Below are 20,623 nucleotides of genomic sequence, written 5' to 3'. Positions count from 1 at the left end.
TTCCAATCATCAATTTCCACACGCAGAATCATCGGGCCAAGTTTGGTCAGATGGAACATCTGCTCAAGGCCAATCCAGTGGTTCCCTAAGATGAGACATGAATTATTGCACAGGAGGGTGAGAATCAGAAGGAAAGTTCACTTTTTTGAATTTTACTTGTTTTCAATCAGTTATTGATGTTTAACATGCAGCTGTCTTTTGACGTTAAATATGTTATCATTAAATTATGGAGATAATCCTAACCTAGACAAAATGAAAGCAAAGGCGAAGGAAAAAATGATCCAGGGGGGCAGGGGTGGAGAGGGGAATCACCATATTATACTAATGTACTGCACATGAACCACAATCCACGTGAATATTTTGGATAAACTTCCTGTAAATACTGTACAGGAGGGTCCCCACTATAAGTCTCCCCGCTATCCATCGTTTCACATACAAGTCCATAAGTTACTTCAGAGCATTTTCATTATACTGTCCATCCAACAATTCCCCGCACGAACGTCCATTGGACAGATGACCAGTTACCAAGCATCCCACCCCACAATTATTTTGTGTACCAGCTTCCCAGCATTCTACCCACAATGCACTGAGTCCACTCTCTCAGACTCTATCGCATGCTGTGCATTGTTGCACTTAATGCTGCCGTGTACTGTACTGTACTGTACTGTATTTTTATCTTTGTGTGCTTTACCGTGGTAAACAAAGTGGTAACGAAAAGGGTGAACCTGCACATAAGCAGCACACAGTATTGTAACTCTGTCAAATTCAGCATAGCGAAACAAAATAGGAGTCCTGAACGACCAGCTGATATCGCTAGCTATCTTGGTTTGCTGCTGATGACTATTCGAGCTATTTTAAAGAACGTCGTTGAAGGCCATGCAGACAGCATAGCGTGACGAGACATGTCATTTGGGGAACACGGCCCGTGCTGCAGGCACGGCCAAAGTGGGCATGATGGCCGAAGTGGGAGCGGCAACAGCAGTAGCTCTTCGTGAGATCCCGTGTGGACACCGCTGGGGGTCGCAGCATGAGTGTCGGGTTTTGTGGCACGAGTGCATGTGCTGGTAAAAAGGCTGGAGCCTGTGTCTTGAGGAACCCATGTGGCCGAGTGGGAAGGACAATTTAGAGCGCGAAACACTGATGCAGGCAGCTTGAAAGAGAAGATTAGAGATATTCAAGGTGTAAGACCACTAAATTATCATTATAAAACAGTTAAAAGTTATGGTAGGTAAAATAAAAAGGTGCTTGGTTTTTATAATTTGTTTGATTTTTTTTTTTGTATTTTTTCCTGTTTTGTGTGTTTCATCCAGTTTTTTTTTTCTATTTTTAGGGCCTCCGCACCAAGGGTGCCAGAGGCATTATGTTTCCGGGTTGTCCGTCCGTCCGGATTTTCGTTTACGCGATCACTCAAGAAGCAAATTATAGAATTTCATCGAAATTCGGTAAAAAGGTAAAGTAAGACAGGGCAATTAAGTGATTAGATTTTGGGCCAGATGTGATAAAGGTCAAGGGTCAAAGGTCAAGGTCAAACTCTGAAATTTTACTGTTTATGCCCAAACTCAAATATTGGACAGAATTTCATCAAACTTGGTACAAAGGTAAAGTTAGACAGGGCAATTGACATTAGATTTTGGGCCAGATATGATAAAGGTCAAGGGTCAAATCTGTCAATACTCAAGTGTTTGTGCGGGAGAGCGGAGGCAAACCCTTCGACTGCGCGCAGTCGAATTACTCTAGTTTTTATTTTATTGCTCAGCTTGTTGAGTGGTGTTGTATAATACATAAACTAAGTGTTCGAATGCATCCCCCCTCAATTACACTAATTCTTATGGAAAAACATTCCCCGTTTTCCGTCGTTTCACTTCAAGTCCAACTTTTTGGAACATATCTCAGACATATGGCGAGGACCCCCTGTATTACAAACAGTGATCAATTGGGGGCAGCACATCCTTGTTCTTTGCTTACATACAACACATCCAACATATGAATTTGGATCCCAATCTATTTCAGCATTTTTATGTCCATAAGAATTTATTTTATCACTTCTCTAATGTAAAGCAATGTAGGTGTAAAATGATACAGTAACATTCCCAACCTGTAAGGTTTCCAAATCCATTTCTATAGGACTCCCAATCTTGATCAAAGCTCACGGAGCCATCGATGCGATGTTGGAACACCGTCCAACCTCCATCTGAGGATCATAGAATCACAGCTTGCTCAAATCATATACGTATGGGATCATAACAAGAGTGCTCTCTTATGAGCTCATTTGGCTATAATGTGTGTGTACGTGCATGCGCACTGATGCTCCTTGTAAGTCCACCAATCGAGGAACCCTATTGTAATGAAACGAATGTAGTGAAGAAATGTTCAACCTTTAAATAAAATTTAAATTTTTTCGCATTTTTATTTTATTTTGTAAATCTCTGCTGGTGTGCCTGAGATTGATGTCTGTTTGACTCTTTCTGGGACAGGATGTTGTGTTTCTGAGAAATGAGGCTGTCCGCTGATTTTGTAGTGAATTTCTCGATGCAATTCACCGTTGTGCAAATACAATGCATGTCAGCATTTTTCATAACTGGAAAGAGGCGTCTCATGATGTTTCCTCATCTCGGTGTATCGTGACACCTCACCATTGACCTTGGGAGATGTTTTGTCATGTGACTCTATATGGTACCACAATGGCAATCAAGCGAACCTGTTATTTGTTGACTTTTGTACCTTCACCGGTATATTAATTATTTAGAGACCGATTACAGTTATGTGAAATATTTATTGTCGCTGGGAGGAATTTATGCCGTAAAACTATGTAATGATGGTTTCCTGGGTCCCTCGTCTCCCTCATCTCATCTTGTTTTGACGTGAAATCTGAAAGTTTGAGATGTCCATAAATATTAACAAATCGCACCCAAGCCATTGCTTCCCAGGTGTGTTTATCAAGCAGTGTTATTAATTTGGATAGCCCAGAAGTTATTTTGTAATGCAGTCTTGTGATCATTTCAACTCTTATAGGCAAATAACATCAGGATCTACCCCTTGTCACAATTTATTGATGAAAGACCGTTCGGTGGTGTATTGATATTGCGAGATGTTAATGCTTCGATGCCTTTGATTCGATCATTATCATCATCTTCTTCTTTAATGGCCAAAATTATTCCCACCTGGCTGGGGGAAGCTGGGCATCGGTCCTTCACGAACCAGCTGACGTATGCCTTGGATTCATGTGGATCTAATTGTCTGTTCGATATGACAGTTGTAATGCTTTTGCAAGGTGTTTATTCTCGACTTTTAGTAAAGTAATCAGGTGACAAGTTACAATATTATAGTTGTACACTTGAAAGAGTTTAAGATGTGCGTTAAGATCGCCATAGTTTGGGAAATTTGTGGTTAGTTCTGGATGTAGAATCATCTAGTACAATAATGAGCAGTTTATAGAGGAAGGGGCTTTCACAAATGTTCTCTCCGAGTATAAATAAGTGGCAAAGCAGAGTAAAAGTTAGGGTTGGGGGAAGTGAAGAAGAAGAAGAAGAAGAGGAAGAAAAGCCAGTTATCTTGCTTTCCTGTGTCCAGTGCTGTTCTCGAATGCTTCCCGTATCATCCATCCATCCATCCATCCATCCATCCATTGGGACCATACTCTGAACAGCGTGTCGGTGCTGCCGAAGCAGTCTCCTGGGCGATTGGACACAATCCTGGACAGGTCGCCACTCCGACGCAGGATACTCGAATGTCTCAATCATCCCAGAAAGCTGGTTCTCTATTTACCGACCTCGGAAGGATGACTGGCTGAGTCAACCCCGCCTGGTATTAATTCAACGGAAAGGCGGGATTTGAACTCGGGACCCTAGGATCCCAAGCCCGCCACCCTAACCATTAAGGCAACACCAGGCATGTATCACGTCGGTGCTTTCACAAACTCGACTTTGGACTTCACCCATCTGCTGGTTGGATATAAATTAATCAACTAAATAACCTTCGGGTTTTGTGACAGCCCTCCCCCTCCCCTAAATTTCAGACACACACACACACACACACATGTTCTCAAGATGCTTCTTTCTGGCAACAGAATTGAGGTGTCGAGCATACTGAGACAAGGTAATTGAGCCCAATTCCAGCATTGTTCATTCGTCAACAACAGCGATGACTGCAGCTTTTTATCACCAGGCCCAACCTGATCACCAATATGGTGAAATGCACAAAGATCGTGAGATCCCATGGTGTAGTTACACAAGGTACTGTACTGTATATGGTTGCCACTGCAGTGGTTGTAAAAAAAAAAAGGTATAGAGGAAGAAATGCATTCAACCCAATGTTTAATTTGCATTGTTAAAAATGAAATATTTTTCCAAACTGAATGTTTATTTCTCTTTTACATTTGGCACTGGAATTGACCCCAAAAGCTTACCTTGCAGAAAATACTATTTGTTATTTTACACTAGACTGAAGAACTCGTCTTGCTGGTGAAGGCTGGTATCAATCTGCGTCGGCGGACAGTTGAAACAATGTATAAAATCAACAGGTTGTTAGTTTAGGTATGTTAACCGCCGTGGGAAGTAAGGAGAAGCTGATGTTTGGTGCGTTGACCTTTCGTCTGAGAAGAAGAATATTAACCCTCTGTCGGTTAATGGCCAGAGCTGACGTTTCGGGCGTGAAAGCTTCATTAGCCTCGTCGAAGATTTCTTTTGATCATAGAAACAAAAACAGCTTTATTAATCAACATACCTTCTCTCATTTGGCAAAAAGCCGAGAAACGTGCTGCACCATCTGGCTGTATGATGTGTACTCCGCTGGATCGCTTTCCATCCATGTATATATCATGGCAGTGCCTGGGAAAGGCTGTAGATGGCACTAACTTTAAAAAAAAAGTCATCTTTCTAAATGTGAGGTTGAATGTGGAGCAAGAAGCTCTTGGTGAGCAGCCTACCTTCAGTGGTGATGTTTTGAGTGTCGTTTCCCTCGAGATCATCTTCCCATTCAAACTCTTGATTGTGGATTACATCATTCTTGATATCCCTCAGCTGTGCATGTGAGGGTTTGAAAATATATTTGCAGCATTAAATAATTTTTTATTAAGTTTCAATACCAAACATTGTTTGTGTGCATTGGCCGTTTTCTTCCAACAGTTTACAATCAAACATTTTTTTAAACTTAAAATATCAGTGTGCACATGCTCATGATTCGATTTCATCCACAAGTGTCTGGCAGGATGGTGCTGGGGTCGTGCACTTAAATTTGAGCTATCTGGCCTGGGTTCACTTCTCTTCCCGAATCTAAAAAGCGTCCGCAGTGAGTGAACGATTCACTCAGAAGGATGTAGCGTGGTACCGCTCTCGACTGTAAGGCGTTCGGCAAGTGGCTTGAGCACTGATGCAATGATCCATTGCAAATTAAATCGTTGATAAGGAACGGTTGGCCAGACTGTGGCTGCATATCACATAGGATCCCTTCAACTTTAAAGCAAGTCTTCACCGTCCACGCAGCAGTTAATGAATTAAAATGAATTCATTGAAATAATGACTTTAACCACAAAAGAGTTGCAGCTTAATGCAGAACAACCTGGAGACATTGCAAAGTTCAATCGCCCGTGGAATAAACATTGCAGACAATCCACCATCTTGCTTGCTCGTCTGTGCACGCGTCACGTGGTATATCGGTTCGGGGTCCGCACAAACATTATAACTTTTTTTTAAAAACGTCCGTTTTTCATCAGATTTGCTTTGACTCCCTGTAGAGCACCTCAAGAAACCTCCGAAAATATAGACACAGATCTGAAAGACATTCTGGACAGGCAGTCCCTCTGGCGGACAGGGCGTGAGGTCAAGAAGTGAATGCATTAAATCATGTAGTTCAATGAAGCTGGTTAATTTTGGCACGTTCCTCAATTTTTTTGTTCACTTAATATTATTCTCCAAACAGTAGAAATAGATAAGTTTAATGCTTTGGAAATTTCACAGTTTCTTGTGTATCGATGGAGAAGAAGGGAACATAGCTTGCTTGCTTAAAGTAAATAGGTATAGTGCCTTAGTTATAAGACTTTATTTCTTTAAATTATCAGATTTCACAACAGATTTCAACACTTATTTAGTCCAGACGATATCCGATCCTCAAAACCGAAATCATATTTCGATGATATACTTTAATTAGTCCGTGAGAGCCGATCGTGGAAAATTGTATCCTATAATGCATGAAATCACTCCAAGCTCTCAAGTTGAAAACTATAGTACTGACAAAAGCGATGTATGGTGGCTTCAAACCCCAGCGAGGTTACCCAGGAAATGCCTCGAGACCCCAGACAGCGAGGCAGCCGAGGATTGCCTGATGAAGGATATAATTAAATAAGGCTGTTAATTATCTTCAAAAGTGGTGTTTTAATTAACCCAAACATCCAATTTTCACTCTTACACTTCCTTGGAGTTTTATTAGTATGCATGCAAAGTTTCAGGCTTTTATAGTTATGGAGGAGACACACTCACACACACACACACACACATTGACATTTATTAGTGTTGCATGAGATGAGTTGGCCTTTCCTCATCATAAGCAAAGTGGTGTAATTGATGATTGCAAGCAAACATCAAGACTGGTATTTTCTCTTATGCCCTGATCTCTGAGCACAAGTTTGGCTTCCTCCCAGGTCATTCTACCTTGGACACGGTGCTTCATTGTTTGAGCAATGGATGGATGCCTTCAATTTCTGAGGTCAGGGCGATCTCACTGGACATTTCCATGCATATGAATGCCTGGCACCCTGCCTTGAATTCCTGTTGGTATCTGTGGTGCAGTCCGCTATTAGATATCCTGTGCCACTCGAAAGCAGCGATTTGCTTTCAATAAAATACTATCCTATGGTACACCTCTAGAAGCGGGTGTCCCTTGAGGTAGTGTTATGACACCAATCGTCTTCTGGAAATAAATCGATAACCTGTTTTTTCCACTGGAAAATCCATCGTGTCACTTTGCAGACAATCCACTATGTGCAGGATAGTTTTGCACCCCTCTGTCAATCCGTTTATGGCAGCATCCCCCTCTGCAAATACAAAGAGAATGTTCAACTGGTCAGCTCCCAAAAGTATGCCTTTAAGGCAAGGAAAACCCATATTCTCACTTTGTCCTTTCCTAAGATCTTGCAAGCAAATACATCAATGTATTTCCATGGTCAGCCTCTGGAAGAGGTACAGTCTCTGAAGCACCTGGGCCTCATGATCATTTAAATTATTGTAAGCTTTCTTGGGAAGATCATATCTCAAAGCTGGCCTTCAAACCCAGCTACCGCCACGGAATTATCTGCAGAGATAAATCCTTCATCATCCTCAGCTTATATCGGCGTGCAACGCCTTCATCCTGGGTGTTGTGGAATATGGCTTCCCACTCTAAATTGGTACTGTTGCTTCGCTGCTCCCCTTCTTTCCCCCAACCCTATCCGTTTTGCCATGGAGTAGGTTTTACATGTCATTGGAGTTTCATGTCAGGAATCTTCTGTTATCTTCATCAACAATCTCTCAGACGCTCTGTGTAATACTCTTTCTGACTTTGCTGATGACTCCATCCTCTGCTGTAGCATCCCTCCTCCCTCAGATAGGCAGGAGGCAGCCTCTTCCATCTCACCAGACCTTGACAGAATCATGAGCTCATTAAGCACTTGGGATATGTATTTCAATCTTGACAAGTCTCATGCTCTCATTGTTTGTGCCACATGCCCTTTCCTTGCACATCCTCTGGTGAACACTCCCTTCGACTTTCTAAACAATCCTCTTGTAGAAGTTCAGTCACTGAAACTTTTGGGCCTCACTATGGGCATTCGGTCATGCCAACGCAGAATGGATAAGGATGTAACGGAATGAAAAGAGCAATATAAAGAGAAGGGAGATGGGGACACACCAAAAGCAGGGATTAAGGACAAAATGGAGGGAGACTTGCAGAAATAAAGGATGGGGGAAGAACGAGGGCTATGGGAGAGCAAAGCAAGTGAAAAATATGGATACAGACGCTAACTGTCACTGTCAATCACATAAGTGGAAGGAAAAAACTGGAAATTTCGAAATACATGGGCTTGGGGAGGTGTTGATGAGTGGAGGAAAGATCAGGGTTGTGGATGGGAGATGATCTGAGATAGATAGTGCTGAACAGCCGTACTGATGCCCTGGAGGGAAGAATAAAATTGAAGAGGCTGAGGAAGTTGGTTCCATAGGTGGGGAATAAAGAGGAGCAAAAGAGTGGATGTGAGCAGTGAATCTGGATTTTGTGTTTCACCAGCAGGGGCTTACTGTCAGACCTCATGTGACCTGCAGAAACCTGGGTGGGGGGTGGGTGGGGGGGGAGTGGTGTGGTGGTGGCAGGTGACAGAGCGGGCATGGAAAGGGAGGAATGTGCAAGACCTGAAAGGAAGTTGACTTTTGTCAATGCATTCACCATTCTGGATGACATCACATCCGCTTGCCAGTCATGGGATTGTTATTCAATTGTCCTCTCATCATAACAAATCTAACACCTCCCTCACCGCTAGATCACACTCTCACCAGGACGCACAACCATATGCCATGCGTCGTTAGCTCTGTGTGGTGAGGTCCATTGAGTCAATCATGTCGGATATCCTTTCCATGAACTTGGTGATGACCAAGACATCGTTCACCATCATAGAAAGACACTCAGGGTTGCTCCAGTCTACATTGTTGAGCATGCTCCACTGCTTCTTCATTGTCTTGTTTGAAGACTTCACCACTTTCAATCTTCTCATTTTCCCTTTCTTCAGATGTGGAAGTTGATCATCCACAAGGTGTCAACTTAAGCTGCATTTGTGAGTCCCACAATCCATGCTTTTCCCACTGCTGTCCACCGTGTACATCGCGCCAGAGGAACCGTCTCTCAGGACACAACCATGGAGTCCATGTCGATAGACAACCAAAATAGGATAGTCACTGGGCTGTTAGCTCTATTAGCTGTAACCTGAACAGCACCAGCCCCCCCCACCCCATCCCCACTCCTTCTTGCCACCCTGCTCACTTCATCTGTTGGTTCCATTCAAAAGGCGGCATTCGGAAACGGTACGAGATTATCATGTGACACGAACAGTGTCTGCCAGCTGAACAGCATCATTTAAGTCGATACCTTGCTTCCCTCGCAATGAGATCCTCTCCAAAATTCTTTCTAGAACCTGGATATCCTTTTGCTCTGTAATCATAACCCACAGATTGGTGATAGCATCAAATGTTGAAACCTGATGGAAATAACCTTCCTCGTTCCATTCATCACAGAAGAAACACTTCTGAATGTTCAGTGCCTGGTGCTAGTTGGGCCTTTTTTCTTCCGACTCATCTGTGTTGTGTTCTCTCATCTTCATTGCTTTCATCAGCTTAGAATTGATAAATTTCAAATGGCAGGATAAATGTCCCAACACAATGAGTTGCAAAATTGTCAGCATATTTATCACTCTGAAGTTATAGTTGAGTTGCGAGTCAGGGAGTGCATCAATGTCCCAAAACTGTTGTACATTTGTCAGAAATGATGTCGGCACTTGGCTTATCACGACCTGTTCCAGGACTCTGCAACAGGCATTTCAAATACAATTACTGTGCACGTCTCTGAATATTGTGCATAAATGGCTATTTTGCAATTAAGTTACTTGCAATATTAGCGAGAGTCTAATAATTTATGTACCATACTTGCGGTGATGCAGTGCAACAAATCTGAATCGGCGGCCTCAAGAACCCATATTCTGATTCCAATTTGGCCTTTTTACGACACGTAGAACTGGAGGAGATTCATATTTTATCGTGCTTGTCGGCCATCTTCGATTTTTGTGTTTCATGCAGGCGTGTGGGAAGGGGGGTGCGGAGGGCGCTGCAGGTAAGCCTTCAAAATAGGTAAGACAAACATTATTATTCATTTTTGATTATTGCTGCCGCCGTGCAGAATCTGTGTAATGGTCAATATCACGTTTGTGGTATGTAGCGAGAGGTGTTTGTGTGCGTAACCGATATATAGGCCTGTTAGATCTTTTTGGTGCGTCAAACGATGTAGGGGCGTGCGTGTCTTCTGATTGGCCGTCTAGCTGTTTACATTGTGTCAGAGCGCTAACGTTAGTTCTGGTGTAGCTTTCCCCTTTACCTCTCTACTTTCCAAATACAATAAGTAATTCATTCGACTGTAAATTCCAACACGTTGTTGGTAAAATACGTCTTTGTAATGTGTGTGCGTGCTTCATAGTAACTAGTGCCCGTTATAGCGTGCACTAGGGCCTGTCGTTATGCCACTGTGGTGTGTGTGTGTATGTGAGTGTATGTGAGTGTATGTGAGTGTGAGTGTGAGTGTGAGTGTGAGTGTGAGTGTGAGTGTGAGTGTGAGTGTGAGTGTGAGTGTGAATGTGAGTGTGAGTGTGAGTGTGAGTGTGAGTGTGAGTGTGAGTGTGGTGAGTGTGAGTGTGGTGAGTGTGAGTGTGGTGAGTGTGAGTGTGAGAGTGGTGAGTGTGAGTGTGAGTGTGAGTGTGAGTGTGAGTGTGAGTGTGAGAGAGAGAGAGAGAGAGAGAGAGAGAGAGAGAGAGAGAGAGAGAGAGAGAGAGAGAGAGAGAGAGAGAGAGAGAGAGAGAGAGAGAGAGAGAGAGAGAGAGAGAGAGAGAGAGAGAGAGAGAGAGAGAGAGAGAGAGAGAGAGAGAGAGAGAGAGAGAGAGAGAGAGAGAGAAAGAGAGAGAGAGAGAGAGAGATAGATAGATAGATAGATAGATAGATAGATAGATAGATAGATAGATAGATAGATAGATAGATAGATAGATAGATAGATAGATAGATAGATAGATAGATAGATAGATAGATAGATAGATAGATAGATAGATAGATAGATAGATAGATAGATAGATAGATAGATTGATTGATTCAAAGTGGGCGAGAGAGACAGACAGACAGAGAGAGAGAGGGAGGGAGAGAAATCGAGGTTATTTTTTTCCCTGGCAAATACTGTAGCCGAGATTATAGACAGCACCTCAGCACCCCGACTCGAAATACCTTCCCACGTGCCTGTTTTTTTGTGAAAAATCGAAAAGCCGTCGAGAGGACTCCTCGGCTGAAATTAATGAGTAACCCTTAAGGGAGCATCATACTAAATTTGGCACCTTTTATCTGCCTTGTAATGGTAATCTTGAAAAATAATGCGAAGCCAACAGGTCTCACTCACGTTCTGTGGGATATGAAAAAAGTATAAAACATTCATCCCCATTAAATATACAAATAAATGCATGAGGTTGGTATTTGGCCCATCCTGACTCCACCATACATTCATCCTTTGAACGAACATCCTCTATGGATTTGCGTATCTTCCCTGTACCAATCCCATTCCCACGAATTACTTTTAAATCTAATTTGATGGACACCTACATAATTTCTCGGCACAGAATTCAACACTGGCCTCCTCTTTTAAGAGATATATAGTAGGATCTTTAAAGTCCACAAACCAAAATGCAGCAGCAACAGCTGAATTTACTTTGTCATCCGAAGGATAGCAACCATCCTTCCACTGGTACCATACTCTGGACAGAGCGTCGGTGCTGCCGAAGCAGTCTCTTGGGCTATTAGGCACAATCCTGCACATGTCGTCCCTCCGACACAGGATACTCGAATAGCTCAATCATCCCAGCAAGCTGATACTCATTTCATTGACCTCAGAAGAATGACAGGCTGAGTCAACTCCAGAAGGATAGCATGCTCCGAAGGAAAATGTGGTCCAAGCGTTAATTTGTGAATGTTCAATGAACTAATGTGAGCTTCACACATGCTGTTCTCAAGCTGAAGATGCAGGCATCCATTGCTGGTACTGCACCAGAACAGTGGTTTTTTGTTTGAATCTTTTCCACAAGGGAATAAATCCAAGATCAGACAGTTCAGCTCAGGCAAGCACATGACTACCAATTGAGCTTTCCTGCTATCCCTCAGCCATCAATACCCAGTCTTTCTTCATGGGCTCCCATCCAAATACCATCCAGTCAAATTTGCCGAGCTTCTCAGATCTCATGGGACTGAGTACATTAAAACCAACTTTTTATCATCCCGTGCATCTATGTAGAGACCACAACACTTGCCCTCAAAAGGAAAGCTGCAAAGCTTAAAGTCTGATAACTTGGTCTACTTGCTGATAACTTGGTCTACTTGCTGATAACTTGGTCTACTTGCTGATAACTTGGTCTACTTGCCCATCCTAAGGCCTTGTGCACACTTGTCTCCATTTGCTTCTTACGTATTTTAGTCCATGTGTCCTCCATAACTTTTGTGGAAATGAAATGAAAAATGTGTTTTTGTAAATGAGGTCAATACAGACCTTACCTGCTCCTGAAGATGCAGCAGCTTGTTGCTCTGCTCATCTAACTTCTTTGTTTGGGAATGTATAATTGCAACTATCTCCCAGATGCTCTGGTTTTGACTGTCCATTACGTCCTGTGGAACATGAACATTCGAGTTTGTATGATATATGTACAAATACAAACACATACTGTGTATATTTATTTATTTTAAATATATATATATATATATATATATGTATATATATATATATATATGTATATATATATATGTATATATATATATATATATATGTATATGTATATATATATATATATATATATATATATATGTATATATATATATATATATATGTATATATATGTATATATATATATATGTATATATATATATATATGTATATATATATATGTATATATATATATATATATATATATATATATATATGTGCATACATATGTATGTTTACATGTGTGTATATACATGTGTATGTATGTATGCATGTTTGAATGAATGTATACATGTGTGTATGTGTATGTATGTATACATGTGTGTATGTATGTATACATGTGTGTATGTGTATGTATGTATATCTATGTATACATGTGCGTATGTATGTATGTATGCATATATTGTTGTGGGCCGGGGGTCGGTGGAGAGGAACGGCCGACAGGTGGAGCAGTAGAGCTGTCTCCCACCGAACACCCGGAATTGCAGGTCGTAACCTTCGGACAACTCCAAAGGTCAAGGGTCACTTAAGGACCATGCTCACCAATTCTCGGATGGCGTGGGGTAGGGTTAATAGCCAAATTTCAATATACCTAAGTACCCACGTCGTCAAATTATCGGGGAGGTCACACTCTCGACGGACCTCGGGCTGAACGGGCAATTTACCAAGCCAGAACCGGGTGTAAACTGAGCAGGGATTACCAAGGTCCATCGGTCCAAATTAACAGTTACGGCATGACAGCCTCCCTAATTCCCAATACGCACCGTTCTAAACCAATGAAAGAAAGTGACAGACAACGAGCTGGTACATTGAACAATCGGGGTTTATTTATAATGGGGCAGGGCAGCACAAAAAGAGCAGAGTTAAACCGACTATCAAGAAGGAATGCAAGTAATGTACAAGGCACTTAAACAATTGTTACCTATAGACTGGGCCCACAGACACACACGCACACACCCAAAAGAAATGGTGGCCACAGCCTTTATTTGGCCCTTCAGCTCGGGAGGGAAGGCGAGCTGAGGGAAAGAGTCTGCACTTGCACCTGTCTGCCTCGTGCGGTCTGGTCGAACTGGCGCGGCGGGACTCAAACCCACCGCCTCAATGCAGCACCAAGCACCTGAGACGAGGGATAGAGCGACGGACGACAGCCAGCATGAAGGTGGACGAGGCGAGAGACGACGAGGCGACAGGCGATCAGGGCCGAAAAAGCTGTCGCTAAAGGCCCTGTCACACCTTGATGATTTAGCCAGCGTATGCCGACGTATGAAAAATTTGTCTAAAACGCTGGCACACGTCGAAAATGTATGGGTAAGTTTTGTATACGTTAAGAGCACGCTGGCATACGTCATAGTACGCTGAGCTGTTAGACAAATTTTCCATGCTTGAAATTTTTCGACGTATGTCAGCGTATGACTCACACGTTCCACATACGCTTGGCCATAAGTTGTACGCACGTTACGTGATCGTTGACACACGTCGACACACGTTACTTGTAAGTTAGTCATAAGTCGAAACACGTCGAGGTAATGGTTAGCGTCAGTGTTCCAGGCTCCCTGTTTTTTTTTTCTTCGGTATGACGGTGATGTTGACACTTCGATTTCTCGTGTGGTAATAATATAATATAATTAATAGGCTGCCGCTCAATGATTTTAATCAAAACCGCACTAGAAATCGAAGTGTCAACATCACCGTCATACCGAAGAAAAAAAAAAACCAATGTCACCCCCAGGGTGACCAGTATCTTGCCAAAATGTGAACATGAGTGACTTATTTATTTGATTAAAGTTACTCAAAAAATAAGGGTTTCGTCGACCTTGATGCTTGACCTTTTTGTGACCTTGACCTTTATATTTTCGTACAGTTAATGGTATCTCTCCAGGACCGGTGTACATCAAATATCAAGAGATTTTGATGAGAACTGAGGAAATAAAATTTTCATGAAAAATCCGTTTTTTCGTCATGACGTCATCAAATGACGTCATAGCGTCAAACTTTTGACACATCTGGAAAGCACTTATCAAGCGCTTTCATATGAGGTATCACTCGATATGGTATCTAAGATTTCAAAATTTGACCTTGGGGTCAAATATGTTTGACCTCAGGCGCTAACCATGAAGGTCAAGGCCAATCGCCACCAAAAATTAATCAGCTGAGCGCCAGACCATGAACTATATTCCCATGAAGTTTGAAGACGATCCGATCAAAATTGCTCAAAAAATTAGGGTTTCGTCGACTCCCCTGATTTGCGACAAAGTGACCTTGACCTTTGACCTTGACCTTGAAAATTTTATGCGCTGAAAGGGACCTCTATAGGCCTCTGATATGCGAAGTTACAAAAATTTCCAATGATAACTGTGCTTTGCAGAGTGATTTATACGTGATTACAGACCAAAAAAAATAAAAAAAACATACAAGCTGACTAACATATCTTGCAAAAACTTCGTTTTGGCAAGATAAAAAAACAAAAAAAAAACCATACAAGCTGACTAACATATCTTGCAAAAACTTCGTTTTGGCAAGATAAAAAAGAAAAACACAACAAAAAAAACCAGGGAGTCTGGAACACTGACGCTAACCATTACCTCGACGTGTTTCGACTTATGAGTAACTTAGAAGTAACGTGTGTCGACGTGTCAACGATCGCGTAACGTGCCTACAACTTATGGCCAGCGTATACGGAACGTGTGTCATACGCCGAGTACGTCGAAAAATTTTCAACATGCTGAAAATTTGTCGACGTACTCGGCATACTAGGACGTATGCCAGCGTGCTTCAGCATGCTATTAACGTATACAAAACTTACCCATAACGTATTCGACGTGTGCCAGCGTATTCGGCAAATTTTTCATACGCTGGCTAAAACTTCAAGGTGTGACAGCGGCTTGACACTTCAATGTCTGGTGCGGTTATGATTTGAATCGTCGAGCCGCAGCCTATTAATAGCCTACGCCACGTGATCGTCGGCGATACGCTGCCGCGCTATGCATAAGTTAGACTATCGTTGGGCATAGGTTGTGAACGCCGACAACACGCTCAGCATTCGTTGATATAAGTTATCTATATGTTATCGAAACGTTCTGTGTACGTTACTAATACGTTATGCATACGTCCAACTCGTTATGAATACGTCCAAAACCGGAAAAAAAAACATCAATAGTTCAGCGTACGCCAGCGTTTTACATACATTTTGATACCTTGCCATACGCTGGCTAAAACGCCAAGGTGTGACAGGGCCCTAAGGGATCACAGTGTACCTTAAGAGGAATCTTTCCTTAACGACGAGGGGATTTTATGCAATCGGGCTATTATCTTTCCAGCTTGTGAAGGAGTTTACAAAATTTTCTTATCCTAACGAACTGCCTTGTTCCCGGAATAATTCCATTAGAGCGGGAAGGTAAGACAGCAAAGTGTGCTTCCAAGAGGCATCTTATTTTTGTCATTTTGTTTTTGCAGTGATGTCAGTCTGATTGTGGAGCATGTATATTCATGATGTCTCAGAAAAGGCCATTTGTGTATTTCACATGATTGTTAAGGACATTTGGAAGACAATGGATAAATCAACACTATGGAGGATTAAAAACTGGTATTCCAGCAACATAAGCCATCCATGGGCTCAGATTGGACTACGTATTGCAAACAGGCAATGCAGTTTTTATGCACCAAAGTATAATTAATAGTTCTCTCCACATTATTATTCCTGCATGTGGTCTTACCCTTAATTTGCGAATGTCCAGCGAGCCAACGTGAGCTTTATGCATGCTCTGCTGCTCGAGCCGGAGAAGTCTTTCCTCAAGTTTGGCCTTCTCCTTGGCCACCCGATGCATTCGGGTCTTTAGCTCGGCTGATTCCCGACTCTGCTGCATCTCTTTCTCCTCAAGACGGGAGGCACGTTTTTGTAGCGCCATCTGGGCTTCTCGTAGATTCTGAGCACGACCTGCGATCGTTTCGAGGCGAGTGCCGGCCAATTTCAGTCTTCCAAGTGCCTCCGAGACCTGTCGAGTTGTCCTCTCAGCCACATGGCGAAGTGCTGTACCAAGCTGTAGCACTCCATGTGACAGGATGTCAATATTCTCTCGGATACTTCCTTTGTTTTTTGCTATCTCTTCATCCTCCTCCAAGCCACCGTCCTCACTCGTATGCCTGCCATCCTCACTCGTATGATCCGATGTGGAGTTCCGTTGCCTCCTGTTATATCCTAAGCCTTCATCATCGCTAGGGGTCACCTCTTCTTTTTTTTCTCCTTGTGAATATTCCAACCATCGTTTCACCTGCTTGTGCTGGACAACCACTGCACAACATCCAAACTCTGACATGGCTCTTAATGACATTAAGGTGACAACAGTCCATACATGTATACTCGCCATCAGCATTGGTGACAGCAAATGATAGTCCTGTGGTGACGTGGTTGCAACTCGAGTTGTATGCACAGATTATTGATGCTCGTTACTCCTAAACCTCGTGTGACTATCTCAGCCAGGCAGTACAAGGCGATCGTCCTTTGTCGTGGCTTCTATTTTAAATGACTGACAGCCCCCTCCCCCCCCCTCCGATACCATTGATATTGGAGTGAACATTGAGTTGATTATATACCTCTTTGTTGAGTTGCGCAATAAGGTTGTGTCAAGGACACTAAAGGAGGATGGTGGGGTGGGGGATTGGTGGGGGGAGGGATAGTGAGGGAGGGATAGTGTGGGTGAATAAGGTAGCAAAACCAATTATTTTGGAGAATATAAAGAGAGAGTATTGCTGGTACAGTCTTGGCATGGGATAATTTTAATAACCATTGCTCCGTTTAGCAACAGTAAGGTCTTGACATGGCGAATCTGCTTTGCCAGACGCCGCATGTTTGTTTTATGGGGTCGGCTATATTGATTCGACCCAGCGATGATACCATTCCATAGATTAAAAGGATGTTATCTTTCGAGTCACTAAAGTTCCCAATATTGTTGGACACTGCACAGGCATTGCACTTTTTTTGCTTTTAGTTTAATTTAACAACTTGCATCATCCAGGCCAAGTATCTGGTGAAGAGGCCAGCTTAAATGTATTGTTAATAGTTTTTTGTTTGTTTATTTATTTATTTATTTTGTACTTTGAATAATGCTCGTATGCATGACCAGCTTGAATATATTTGCTGGCAGAATCACCTAGAGGTATGCACACGTACCTCTGAGCTCTGTGTTGAAATCTCAGCCAAACTCTAAACGGTCATCATGGCTTTTTGCTGCGCGGAGAGGCATCAATGTGTGTGCCGTCCCTCGGATGGACGTTAAACTGAGAATCCTGTCTGCCATCATTTAGTGAGTGCATGTTAAAGATCCCATGGTGTCCTTCGCGAAGAGTCGGCGAGTTATCACCAACACCCTGAACAAATTCCAAATTCCTCCTTTATCCTAAGGGGACAGTCACACCGCTGCATCAGCGGTACAGTCACACCTCCAGCAAATGATGCTACCCACAGCTGCATGCTGTATATGAAAGAACGAGAAGAAGCTCTCTATAATACTCACAAATTGTACAGGCTGGCCCGTGAATTGATTACACGTTTACAACTGCATGGAGGAAGAAAAGAATCATCATTTTCTGGGTCATGCTTGATACGTAATGTCACAGTCTGATGCTCATTATAGGAGATCAGCAAGTCGGTAGCCTGACATAAAAACTCATTTACTGACACTGACAAAAGCTGTCTTCTTCTCCTGCAATTTTTGATTAAACCTTTTTACATGGTATTTTTACAACTTTAAAAACACATTAATCTCAAAAATCACTCGCAAATGTTCTCCTTCTACTTAAGTTCATTTCACAGACTTTATGCTCAATCCTCATATTTGTGATTGAACACATTGTTTTCTGTGTTTTTTATTTTATTTTTTTTATTTCAAAGGTTTTGATGCTTTATTCATGTAGGGCAGAACTATGGGCAAGGAAGTGGAGGAGAGGGAGGGATGATTCTATTTGTCGAGAGCCCCATTAAAATAAAGCATGATAACCTGGTTGGGTTCTGACCTTAGGTAACCCTTGAATCCTCGTCTCTCGTCTGTCCTATCTCATTCTCCTCCTGATAACTGTGCTGCGCAACAATCTATTTCCATAACTTTGCTGTTTCCTCGCAGATGAATGTTGTGAAATTTCACGATTTGTAAAATGTTTTTAAATTCGATTTTAAAAAAATAATAATAATTTTTTTTTTTTTCACTGTTAATTTGATTTGGGTTTGCAAAAGTTGATTCGATATGAGTCAACCTTGTGCTGTTTGATAACTATCTACTTTGTTTAAAAGTCAAACTTTGCTGAATATATTCAACAGTACAGTTTGGGAAAATATAAATTTTCACCTTGAAAGTTAATGGAAGCAATCGATTGAAACTTGGATTTTTGCTTGTCGGTTTTGTTTAAAATATATTTTTGATCTGCATGCAACTTTGATAGACAAGGCCACATTTGGTTCCACCAACAGCCAGATCTTTGTTTGGCACGCTCTCCAGTCGCTCCAGTGACGGGTGGTTTATAAGGAGGTTTGCACTCTTGTCAATGACGTTTTAAACCCATAATGTCGATGGAATACCATTGGTTCTATAAAGAATTCCCTAACCCTGGTTTTGCTCTTATTCATAAATTTTTTTTTAACCTCTTGTCTCTTAATGTACCAAAGATTTGATATTTGTTCTTGAAATCCACTGTGACTGTCATTGCCTAAAAGATGATTATGATCTAATGACAAGTTTTCTTTCATTTTTTTTTTTCTTTTGCCTGTTTGTTCATTTTTAGACTTAATAACGCCAAAGTACTTGACTGTATTGTTCGACTTTTGTCATTTAGGTTCCTTCACAATTCAAATTTGGACTCGAGAAATATTTTTTGCAACTTAAGACATTACATTAGATTTCCAAGCTGTAATTATGATTATGGTTATTATTGTTATTATTCCACATTTTAACTATTCTCACAAATTTGCACTACAGAATTGATGACTAATATGCCTCTCTTCTCCTCTCCCATTATCAGGACAGTGTTATTTCTCAGTAGTGCCACAGCCATTATCTTGGGTGTGGACAGTGTTGTTTCTCATCTGTATAAACGACGTTTCTGATGATCTGGAAAAAATTTCCTTTTTGTACATTACTCCACATTATGTTGTTCAAGAATCCGTGCCACTGATGGACAGAGAGCATGTGCATCACTGCCCTCCGATCTGGAATTTATTTGACGCAGACGGTCTGACAAATGGAACATGTCTTTCAATCCTGGCAAATCTCAATCTCACTCTGTCACACCTTGAATGATCATCAAATGAATTTATATAGCTGGAAGAGGTTCAGTCTCTTAAACTTATTGCCCTCACGATCAGCTGAGACCTCTTTTTGAATGACGACAAAGCAAGATTGGTCTTCCTTGGTCCAAGTCAATCCTTGAGAAACTAGAACTATTCACAGCTCGATGGATTATTTCTCTCCCTTGTTGGCTGGGATCCCATCATCATAGCTGTCTCTTGTAGATTCTATAAAATCTAAAGCTCTCGACATTATTGGCATCTCTCCTGATGAGCCCGAAGCACAAAGCTTGTTGCTCTCACATCACCAACAGGTTGGTGGCATCTCCTTTTTGTTTTAATCCCCTTTCCTTTTTAGTCTAGCTGCTCCTGCTGTCTCAGCTCTCCGATCCTCTCTAGTTCCTCCAGGATGCACACACATATTCTTTCAGTAACTCTCTCCTGGCTCAAGTCCCAAAATTTAGGCTTTCTGTCCTCCTCTACTCTTTTGTTTCTCTTTTCCCCCATTTCCAGAACTATCTTCCATAGACAGGTAAACTGTACTCTTCCCTCCAGGGAATCAAGCAATTGGTGCACCACCATCTCATGTCGTTCACCATCCCTACCCGTAATCTTTTCGACCCACATTACCTTGATTTAACTCTACTCTCTTACTTGCAGGTTCTGTTTCCTCCTTTCCTCTCTATCCTCTTTTGTTGTTGATTCATTTGTTTGCTTGCTATATCCAATTGTAACCCTTCACTGCTCCGCTCTCACGATGTTTCCTTTTTTAGCTCGCCTGTTCGAAGAACAGAGAGCTATAGCGATACCCCCGGCGTGAGCGTCAGCGTGAGCGTCAGC

The 20,623-nt window shown here is 42.0% G+C and overlaps 2 protein-coding genes across 4 annotated transcripts in view; one reads left to right on the top strand and one right to left on the bottom strand.

Annotated features, from left to right (window-relative positions):
• Positions 1-17,052, bottom strand: part of LOC147031991 (angiopoietin-related protein 3-like) — a 26,235-nt gene extending 9,183 nt beyond the window's left edge. The window contains exons 1-6 of one of the 2 annotated variants that reach the window (XM_085869227.1): positions 16,224-17,052; positions 12,306-12,416; positions 4,925-5,018; positions 4,723-4,836; positions 2,096-2,191; positions 1-85 (exon numbers count right to left, since the gene is read on the bottom strand). The exon at positions 1-85 is cut by the window's left edge and continues 194 nt beyond it. In XM_085869227.1, the coding sequence (XP_085725353.1) occupies positions 1-85; positions 2,096-2,191; positions 4,723-4,836; positions 4,925-5,018; positions 12,306-12,416; positions 16,224-16,880 (1,157 nt within the window). In that variant the 5' untranslated portion in view covers positions 16,881-17,052. The remainder of the gene's footprint in view (positions 86-2,095; positions 2,192-4,722; positions 4,837-4,924; positions 5,019-12,305; positions 12,417-16,223) is intronic. The other variant, XM_085869228.1, reaches the window with a different exon arrangement.
• LOC147031988 (dedicator of cytokinesis protein 7-like) overlaps positions 1-20,623 on the top strand; it is a 272,420-nt gene that overhangs the window by 118,141 nt on the left and 133,656 nt on the right. The gene's annotated exons all lie outside the window — the stretch shown is intronic.

The sequence above is a fragment of the Eptatretus burgeri genome, chromosome 2 (assembly GCF_056783735.1).
Source record: "Eptatretus burgeri isolate ZD-2024b chromosome 2, Ebu_testis_v1, whole genome shotgun sequence".
Lineage (NCBI taxonomy): Eukaryota > Metazoa > Chordata > Myxini > Myxiniformes > Myxinidae > Eptatretus > Eptatretus burgeri.
This window is presented reverse-complemented; position numbering and strand designations above follow the sequence as displayed.